General features: G+C 45.9%; 1 protein-coding gene and 1 non-coding gene across 4 annotated transcripts; one reads left to right on the top strand and one right to left on the bottom strand.

Moving 5' to 3' along the window:
* Nucleotides 1-5: 5 nt before the first annotated feature.
* On the bottom strand, nt 6-9614 carry LOC105283125 (transient receptor potential cation channel subfamily V member 5). Of its 3 annotated transcripts, none has more exons than XM_011345598.3 (15): nt 9524-9614; nt 5531-5709; nt 5363-5450; nt 5051-5227; nt 4337-4538; nt 3856-4009; nt 3373-3627; nt 3224-3306; nt 2540-3061; nt 2195-2360; nt 1728-1989; nt 848-1029; nt 448-564; nt 238-363; nt 6-172 (listed from the first exon to the last, which is right to left on the bottom strand). In XM_011345598.3, exons 1-15 carry the CDS (start codon nt 9612-9614, stop codon nt 41-43), a joined length of 2736 nt encoding a protein of 911 aa, XP_011343900.1. In that variant the 3' UTR covers nt 6-40. The 3 variants fall into 3 exon arrangements, with proteins under 3 accessions (XP_011343900.1, XP_011343901.1, XP_011343902.1); XM_011345599.3 differs by lacking the exon at nt 9524-9614 and adding an exon at nt 6661-6797 and having other exon boundaries at nt 41-172; XM_011345600.3 differs by lacking the exon at nt 9524-9614 and adding an exon at nt 5899-6653 and having other exon boundaries at nt 41-172.
* LOC105283126 lies at nt 6809-9505 on the top strand. Its single transcript, XR_003406373.1, has 4 exons — nt 6809-7102; nt 7951-8166; nt 8465-8503; nt 8741-9505. It is a non-coding gene; the product is annotated as a hypothetical protein (transcript).
* Nucleotides 9615-10218: the final 604 nt, after the last annotated feature.

Genomic DNA, 10218 nt, shown 5'->3' with positions numbered 1-10218 from the left:
CTCGATTGGGAATAAATAAACGAAAAATGCTCGTATTTATTCAATTTTTGGTGATAATGGCATCCTCGAATGGACTTTTCTCCTTCGATATCCTGCTTTGCCTTTTCTTCAGCAGTCTTTCGTGGGTTCTTTTCATCTCAAGTATTTCCTTCATCTCCTCCTTGTCTTCCTCCTGAAATCGATGTCGCCGATGAGCAGAATATTTCATCGTCGCCGGGAAAAGTTTCCGATACTCACTGTTTGATGTAATCGGAGAACCAACGCTCTGCGACCATCGGACATCGGCTGGGAATAGTCCATCAATTTTTTCAGTCTCTCAGCGGGACTCACTCCTCTCTCCACGACCAAGACTATGCGTGCCCACTGACATATGCACGGAGGAAAATTAGCGCGAACAGAAGTTAGTGACGCCTTAGCTTAACTACAGCGTGTGAACTAACGACGTACTTGTCTTTGCCATTCATTTCTGGTCTCTGCGATCTTCTGGTAAGTGTTGCCCATCATAGCAATTAACATGTTTACGAGCAGGATCGCCACGATCCCCATATATATCACGAACAGCAGCTGCAACGACGACAACAATTGTTACTGTAATATTATCCAACTGACGGCGAACTGCGTTTGAACAAACTCTTTTGCAAGACTGCAGCTGCAGGTGCGTGCGAGTGAATCATCAATTACGCGAGAAGCTTGCATAGATTAATCGCGTATCCAGTAAATACGCAGTATCATTAATGTCATGATGGATACGACTGATATCTGACGAGCGAAAATAAATGGCAGGCTGATCTAGTCTCAGGCAGACTCGCAAGCGCTCCAAGAAATCGTGTTCCATGACGCCTGGTACCTTGGCCTCGATCTCGTGCTCGGTTCTGTCGAACGCGCCGAAATAGTCACCGAAATTCGTCATGCTCATCAGGAACATCGCCATCGTGCTCTCCATCGGCGACTGCATCGGGTTCGTCACCGAGTCGTCGATGCCCTCCGGGGTGTTCGGATTGTCGAAGGACAGGAATATGACGTAGTACGCTGCGAACAAATTGAACTTCTACTGAATCGCGATGCGCCACTTGCGATATTACTCATCAATTATACACGAGACGTTCGCGCATTACACGAAACGCCAACTACAGAAGCGCCGATTTCAATTGAACGCCAATATCGATTGGCCATCGCGCTGCCTGTGATGTACCGATCACGATTTCCTATTGACTGGAAGCGCGAGCGAACAGACGGCTCCATTCAAGTGGCGATGCCATTGCACCGATGGCGAAAAGCGAAACGGCACAATGGCACAGTATACCCTCGCCGTAAGTGGTTGCATAACGTCGCGTCGCGCTATTTAACGTTCCCCGCGTCCTTCTCGTCAAGCTCGTCTCCTTCTGCGGCGTTCCCCGTTGCACGGGGAACCTTCGTGGTCGCGGATGTGTGTCAATGTCGCGTTGCGTCGACTGGCAAAACCGTCGATTGTGTCACATGACGTGCACGTTACTCCCCCGACTAATTAATAATTGTTGCCGGTCAATAGGAGGCATCTCGATGGTGATGACGACGTAAGGGAGAGCCGACTGACGTATCGAGCGTATTGACGGTGGTCTTTTGTTCATTACACCTGCCACGACGTCTCTCAATAGCGTCCATCAATAGACTGACAAGAATTTATTCCGTTCGTTCTGGGAACAGATTTTAGTCTTCAAAGAAATATAAGCAGAGCTGCTGATCTTTACCTTGAGAGAATCCTAGGACGAAAACGAGGTAGATGGAGACGAATCTGAGGAGGTCGCCCATGATCATTCTGTAGATCATCACGACGAACGGACCGACCGACTTGAAGCCTCTGCAGAAGAACAGGAAGTATGGTGCCGTCGTGAGCATCACCACGACCGCAAGCATGTCTTCGACTTCATCGGCGCAGGTTAATCGCAGAAACGGAAACGATAGTAAGATGCAACACGAGAAGAGAAACATTACGCGCGACGGCGCCGTCATCTAAAAATTGCGCTCGCATTAGCATTGTAAATAGCATTCCTATCGCGTTTCATCATTATGCAAATCAAATCGCGCTCATTACGACTTAATTTACTTCATTAGTTTACTTAATTAATTTGTTATTCAAACGTCCAACAATTGTAAACAATTTTAAAAACAAGCCTCGAGGAGTAGAAATTTCATTAATTAATTTTGCCGATCTCACTAGATTTTCAATGAACATGTTGGGTCCTAAAAATCTCGCCTCTCGCAGCGCAGCCAGGATGTACAGCACCGCCGCGATCTCCATAAAAATTTCCGCAGTCAAACGAATTTTCGCCTTAGTTGTTGTCAGTTGCATTAATCTGCATTCCTCCGTAAGACTCTTCCACCTATAAGACGCACATGAGATTTAAAAAATACAAGAAAAAGAAGATACTTTACGATATCGGGTATCAATCTGTCTCAAAACCTATGAATTCTTTTATTACCGATAGAAAATATGTTATTAAAAAATTAATATTAATGACATTCTATGACTGGAATTTTTTAATCTAATATTTCAACGTACCAGTTGTCGGAATCGTCATAGTTTGGTAGCTCAGTGCTGTCGATGATTGTATTGGTGGTCGAATTCCCGTCGATTTCGCTTTTATTATACCTGTTTAGAAAATAATCTGACATGTTTTGGAGACTATCGGTGTACCAAAGTGCGTGAATAGCTGTCTCGTCGGGGATATTCAGGATGTCTTCATTGTCACTTAGCGTTAAAAGCAGAATGCCCCTCAGAGCCGATGTGATGTTTGATGTCACTTGCAGCTGGATTTTCTCCAGTGACTCTTGCGTCATGTTCAAGGATGACTTGAGATTCGAGGTAAAAGCCGCCGCGAAGCTATTTGTAACCAATTCTGACAATTCCGAGCTTTGTAGCGACTTGAGAAGCGTGTTTTCCGTCGCGGTTACGTTGAAGTTTGTCCTCGTTGACAACGTATCGTTCACGTTCTCGTCTAGTTGCGATGGGCCAGGACGGAAGGTGAAACTAATCGCCGACAGCACAAAGTAGAAACAGAAGAGGAAGAACTGACGGTAGAAGCTGAAAGTTCCGATTTTGTAAAATTTTCGCAGAACTTTTCGATATATAATTCATTGGCAACTAATTTTAATTAATTTAACTAATTTTAATTTAATTCAGATATATGCTAGAGAAGATAGAAATATATTACATACAGCTTTTATTAATAGTATTTTTTCATACCGAAATTTAACGAAAGTGTTCCACTTGGCGTTTAGAAGGTCCACCAACACACCGTCCATCAGTTCTAAATGCTCGTCCTTCTCCTGTAGTCGTTTATTGATGAATAATTAGTAACTTATTGCGTCCGCTCGAAGAGAGTGTCCACTTACGCCGAAAACCACCAAATTCAGAGCAGAAGTTTTGTTGATCTCCCCCGTGTTAACGTCGATCGTATCTATCTGCGACAAAGGATAGGCTGCGCAAGTTATGCTACCAATTTGCCAGTATATCTCTCTCTCGATGTTTAGGATGTGGAAGAACATCTCGATCCTAGCCAGCTTTGCCGACAAAGTCAACGGAGTCATTTTCTGGTTGTTTCTTATGGATAGGGAAGCTCCTACTTCGTAGGCCATGTCGAACGTAGTCTGAAAAGTTTCATCAAAAACTAGATATAAGAAAAGTAGCAAATGTAATGTTGCAGAATTATTTGTAATACATTCTTTTATGTTCCAAGTAAGCATTAATACAGGAGAAAGTAGCTTATTCTGATATCTTTTTCGCTATAATTAAACTCGATAATAAAATTAATTATTCAGACAATATTTTTCAAAAACGCATGAAAGTAAAAATAAATAAAAAGACACGGTGCTCACCACTTTCTCGTATATCACCAGCATGTGCATAACGGTATTCCCATTGGTGTCCTGCTTGTCTGGATCCGCGCCTCTGGCAAGCATGAGCCTGTAGCACTCTTCCTGGCCAAGGCACGCGGAGAAGCTCAACGGATACTCTCCCCAGTACACGTATCTATGCATCGTGAATAAAATAGATCGTCACTGGGTGTCTTTCCTCATCGAATTAATTGTACAAGGCTGCATCGTGTTCCTGACATCGAGCTGACAAGATTCATTGAGATCTCTGATGGATGAGCTTGTTTTTGATGATTAACGTAATTCCGCGGAGTTCAATCCGACGTGACGTCAGCTCAGATCACGCTCAAGCCCAAAATTGCTTGTTTAAAGCGAACGGTGCGTTAGTAATCGGAATGGAATTTCTGCGTTTCATTGTAAGCGAGAACGTGGTGGTGGATCGTAACGTCGTTTACTGAAAGATGATATGTACGCATATACATACCCGCTATAATCGGTTTCCGGTGAGACGCACACCCACTCGTGGTCCAGACTGTCGAATCTCGACGCCTTCTGATCTTCCGGGCACATGAAGGTGCCGAAGCATCTCTCATGGATAATACGTGGATCGTCCGCACCGCTGTCCAGAAGGTACTTGACCATCGCTGGGTCCTCGTTGACGATAGCGATGTGCAGCACATTTTCTCCTACATTTTCAGAGAAGTTATTGTACAACATCGCGAGAATGAATCTCGATTTAGAATACATAGAATAACGATGGAATATTACAAATTGCAGATACGTTTTATGTATTATTTTGATTTATTTTTGGTAATAATGATGTAACATATTTCAATTAATTGAATATGTGCTTCGAATAATTCTAGTGCATAACACTAGGTGCGTATAATAGATTTACGCGAGTTCAAAGGAATCTCTCTCGATAAGAAAATAACAAAAGCCATGAGAGAGACCCCATGCTGAAGGCACGAATGGTTTACCTTGGAAATAGTAATGTCTCCTTACGCAAGGGACACGCTATGAATAGATAATTTATTCGATATACTTATCGAGGAGCTGATCGGCAACGATTTTCTCTATAGAGATGATTTACGTGTCACAATGAGACGTAATAACAATTTTAATCGACTGCCTTTAGTCCGTTCTCGAGTCGACGCTCCTTGCAGCGTTTCGTAATAATAACTACGCGTCGACTTACCGTAATACTCGTCGCACAGGTAAATATCGTTTATGAGCATCGGATAGAAGCGTAGCAGTCGTTTTGCCAAATCGGCGTGGATGGCAGTGGAATTTAACATACACAAGTGCAGAATGGTCTCGCCAACCGCACCCCTGTCGCTCAAATTCCAGCACACGAATCTGTATTTGCTCTTGTCTGCGAAGAATTGCGCGTTCATTCGTTAAAAAAATATTACTCTGTTGTGAAGCTTCGTGAAGAATCGTCACTTAAGCAACAAAAACTAATATTTTTCGCCGGGTTTCGCTATAATTCCGCGGTGTCGCGCGGTACCTATAGTTTTCTCGTCAACCTCTTCGTCGCCCATATCCTTGTCGATGTCGTAATCCGCTGGATTTTCCATATTTCTCAAAGGTGGCAGCTTTACAGAATGTATAAAAAAAATTGCGTTAAACTCGCGAAGCTCGTGATCGAGAGCAGCAAGACTGAGCACGTGTGTACCATTTTATTCCGCGAACGATCTTTGTTCCGCAGGAGGACCAATTTCTCTATCGGTATCCACCTGCCCTTTCCCTTATTATACAAAAAAGGTTCGACCTTCGTCCTCAGCGCGTGATCCAACTCCGCGTACTGCTTCGTTTGCGTGGCCCTTTTCATCATATCGACCAACAAACCGCCACCTGCAAGCGCAGATAAATATAATTAACTTCTTATTGCCACACAAGGTCTCAACAACGAATACGAAAAGAAATTGAAAAAGAAGCAGCGAAATAAACCCCTCAAAATTCGAAAAAAAACCGAAAGGAAAAACTAAACCATAAAAACGCGAGGAAATTAATAAATTCGGGGGGATGCTCTGGGAAACTGACTTTTCAGGCGGATGTCAAGGGACGTCCACGCCGATTCGCGGTCGCACGAGGGTCATCGCGCGCGCGCGCGCGCGTATTAAAATTAAATCACGGCCAGCACGTGCGTGGACCCGTTGCGTCACGCTTGCAAGAATTTGGATCGTGTCGAGTGCTCGGGAGAAGTGCTAACGCTGGTGTGTCGGGCATTAGCACTTCGACCGTACTTCGGCACCGTGCTTCGGTGCAGTGACTCACGGACGGAATAAATAGGGGCGGTGCGGGGGAGGAGGGCGTCCGCGTGGCCCGTTTCGATTAACATTAATTCCGGCTCGGCGCATCGTGACGGCATTCCTATTTTCGCGATCGAAAAGCGCGCGCCGACAAAAACGACAAAAGCGAGGGGGAAGCGGCGCGTTTACGCGTTGCGATCTGCCAATTAGATCGCAACGTGTCAAAGCCGAGACGTGATGTCAGAGCTCGCAGATGCTCCGCGATCGTCACGGCAGAGGAATCCGAGACGATCAGGCCGCCGCCGAAAATCCTCGCGGCGCCCGACCGACGTTCTCTGCTTGCCTTCTCCAGATTGCGGAGCGCATTGCGCAATCGGTTGCCACCGGCTTGCCTGATTATAGTCTTTACTCACGCTGGATGATCGAAGCTAGCTTCAAATAGCTATCGTTAAATTCAGTGATTCGCTAATTATGCGGCATTGCGCACGAGTTGCATCAGTATATCTCTAATCTAAAAGAATCTAGAAAAAGCTATACGAAAATGCTGATTTACCAGCTCTAGTCTCTTCATTGATACTGATTCTAGATACATGTAGAGGATCGTCCTCCCCGTTACGCAATTACAAATTACGGGGTCATCGCACCTCGATGATCGCGGCTACGTCTAATAGCGCTCTATCAGCAATATCGCGGTGCATGCAACGCCATCTTGCACAGTCTGGCGCAAATGTTGCACGCATCGCCGGGGCAATTGCTGGCGCAAGTCTGCGGGAAGCGGTGGGCGGCTGGGTTCGCTTCGCCGTCGCCGTTGAACGTCAGTGGTTAAACGTGGCATGGTGCAGCCCAATGCGGATGTCATGGCGCAGTGGAAGCAGGACGCAATATTGAAGCTGATCGGCGCGTACCGGGCGAGGAGGTTCCTCTGGGACTACACGGCGCCCGACTACACCGATCGCAACAAGAGGATCGACGCGTGGAAGGAGATAGCCGACGAGGTTGCAATCCGATCATCTTACGGACACGAAACACGGTGACTGGCGAAAGTGCATCCGCGCTCCTTATTTTAAAGCCGGCGTTGCATAAAAGATTCGTCTGGCTCCCCCCGTGACATTTCCGTCCCGGCGTCCAGCGAGAATCGATACCAGCGCGGTTTATGTATAAACGTCGCGCGAGAATCGGCGCGCAGAGTTTCAACCTTGTCGCCTTGATCTTGCCTGCTCTCGCCCGTTCGTTTCACTCACCACTGCGAAACCCGTTTCGTCGCTTTTGCGCTGGAAATTAATCGCAGAAATGAGAATATGGAATGTGTTTTAGTTCTGGCGAGATACTCTGCACCTGTGAAACTTGCGAGCGCGACGCGTGACGCGAATAATGTATTGAATTGCGGTTTCCTTTTTTTTTTTTAACGTTTCGTTTTGGTGCTCTTATTCTACGTGCGATGCAGTCTGACATAACGCACGCAGTGCATGCATGCGTTATGTCAGAAACACACACGGGCGGACTGAGAAATATCTGCATATCTCGAGAATGTATTCCGGGCGAGTATGTAACGCGCGATACGTCCAACACTTGCGCAAGCGGTTGCGCAACCTCGCCGGTGTACTATGTGCGCGCACGAAAGCGACGCCGCGCTTTATCGGAGCGGCCGACAGCGGCCAGCAATTTTGTTGTTGCACAGGAACAGGTTTGCGTAACGCTCACGCAAAATTCATGATTCATCATTATTTACGTGTTCCTCTTTATGTAACACGCTTGACTTAATTTATTATCAGCGTGGGGCGCGGTTTTGCATGGAGAAGACGCAAAACCCACCTCACACCTCACAAGCGGGGCTTGCATTCAGGTGGGATACGACGTGATGACGGTGGAGAGGAAGCTCAAGAGCCTGAAGACGCATTTCATGTCGGTTCACAAAGCGTACGCAAAGCGCAGGCTCAAGGCCGAATTGAATTCTGGCAGCATCGTCAAACCCAAGTGGTTCGCTTACGAGGCCCTGACTTTTCTGATTAAGGGACGCGCGCCGCGACTTAATCGCGAGCCACCGAACGTGGAGAAACAGGTGCGCTCGCAATGACTTTGCCAGATTTTGTGACGTCCAGAGATAGCTTGCAGATCGATGTATAAGCTTTAGCAAAGCTGTGACAATAATAACGATTAATATTAAAATCAAATCAATTTTAGAGTAATTAAAAATAAATATAAACGTCAAATCTAATTTTTAATTTTATTTTTAGTTAAAAATAACTTCTTTTATGATTTTTTATCGAGTTTCTCGGCTGTCTAACTTTTTTAAGTATAACGTTCAAGGAACGACACTGCGGACGTTTGATTAATTCACGACAATTCTTTCTTTCTAGAGTCAGCATGCCGCGGCCGACCATACCTGGAAACCGCAGGTACGCTTTCATTTCTCCTGCACCGTTTCTCATCTCTCTTAGCAAGCTACGTTATCACATAATTGATCGTTGAAGGGGCGCGTTGCACACGCTTTATGCCATGCCAGACGCCTACCATATGATATTCCGTCGTCCTACGCGCGTCACGTCGCACGATCTCGCCGGGTCTTCGTGACCCGTTTGTAGGACGCACCAAGTCCTGCAGTGTCACGACTTTTTTTCCCCTTACAATTTCAGGAGATTTCGTCATACCGTGACGAATTCACGGTTTTTGCCGAGCACGTTGCCATCCGGCTGAAGAATATAACGGACGTGCGGGCAAGACTCGTCGCGCAGCATCAGATAAACAACATCCTGTTCGAGGCCGAGATGGGAAAGTATAACGCGCCGTCGTACAATTCGGTGCAGATGATGGAGAACCTGGACGAGCCGTCGACGTCGAACGAAGAGAAAGTGTTAATAAATATTCCACACACGATCTAATCGGAGCTTTCCGCGAGCATGATAGACCATTGTCCTCCGAAAATTCCCGACGAATCGATCACCTAGTGCTGCATAGGCAATAGTGGCCAAAACTTGCCACATTGCGTGGAGCCGCACGATTTTATCGCGCGACTCCGCTGAAACAACAATCCACTCGCCCAAAGATCGCGAACGCGTTCGACATGTCGCGGAACGCGCTCGGCCAGGCACCAGGCTCTATTTATGTGCCTCCGTTTTGTCGGCGTGTCGTATCGCGCATCGTTACGGCCACGAAAAGCCTGTTCTCGACCGGAACGATCAGCACCAGCTGACAACATGCGTTCAGAAATGCGCGATGGCGTGTGCACCACTTTCGGGTTGCACAGATGACAACGTCCCTCGTTGGCGTTTTTGTAAATTCAAACGGCGAGACGCCGACCTACATTGACGATTTAGATTTCTATTAGATTGCGACTTGTACAATTATTTATTAACGATCGAGTAATTAATTGTAAGAACTGAATAAATGCGCTGCGAGAACTTTATTGTCTTACTTGCCTTTCAAGTTGACTAACTTGTACATCTTGATGGACGACGTGTCCGTCTGCTTCTTCACGCCGCTCGTCACATTGCTCTCCGTATTACCCATCGTTCACGAATAGCTCACTCTGAATGTTTAAATATTTGTCGAGGAGAGAATCGTCCTACAATCGGCACAGTGCACGACTGACGTCCGCCAAAATTGAGAAATACTGTAGCAGTTCCGTTGCCACAGAACACCGCAGCCAATTATTGATTAAACAAACCTTCGGATACCTTCTGATTTTGAATTCACGGCGAAATTACGGTGTGCTCGAGGGATCCGAATTCACGTCGCACTTTATTATTTATTATCTTCCTACAAAATTCAAGTCTAAATTCGTGCCCCTATCCTGATAAAATAACGCGGCCGGAATCTTACCTCGAAACGGAAAACCACAGAGCGGTCCACACGCTCAACGGTGGAAAAAATTAATTGCCGAGCGCCCGAGTGAATTCGGTAGGAAATCCTGTCGTTGTGGCTTAACGAGATCCTGTGTCGAAATTTGCAAAGTGAGAACGATGATTTAATTCCACTGATAGCATTACGGAGCGTGTGGCTTCATCGGCAGACCCACAAAAATCATATAATATAATTAAGTTATTTGATATAATTTCTGGCGAAAATATAATATATACACTCATACTTAAATCTCTCGAATTATAACTTTGCG

Source organism: Ooceraea biroi, chromosome 3, assembly GCF_003672135.1.
Source record: "Ooceraea biroi isolate clonal line C1 chromosome 3, Obir_v5.4, whole genome shotgun sequence".
Lineage (NCBI taxonomy): Eukaryota > Metazoa > Arthropoda > Insecta > Hymenoptera > Formicidae > Ooceraea > Ooceraea biroi.
Note: the sequence above shows the minus strand (reverse complement) of the source record. Positions and strands in the feature narration are given on the sequence as shown.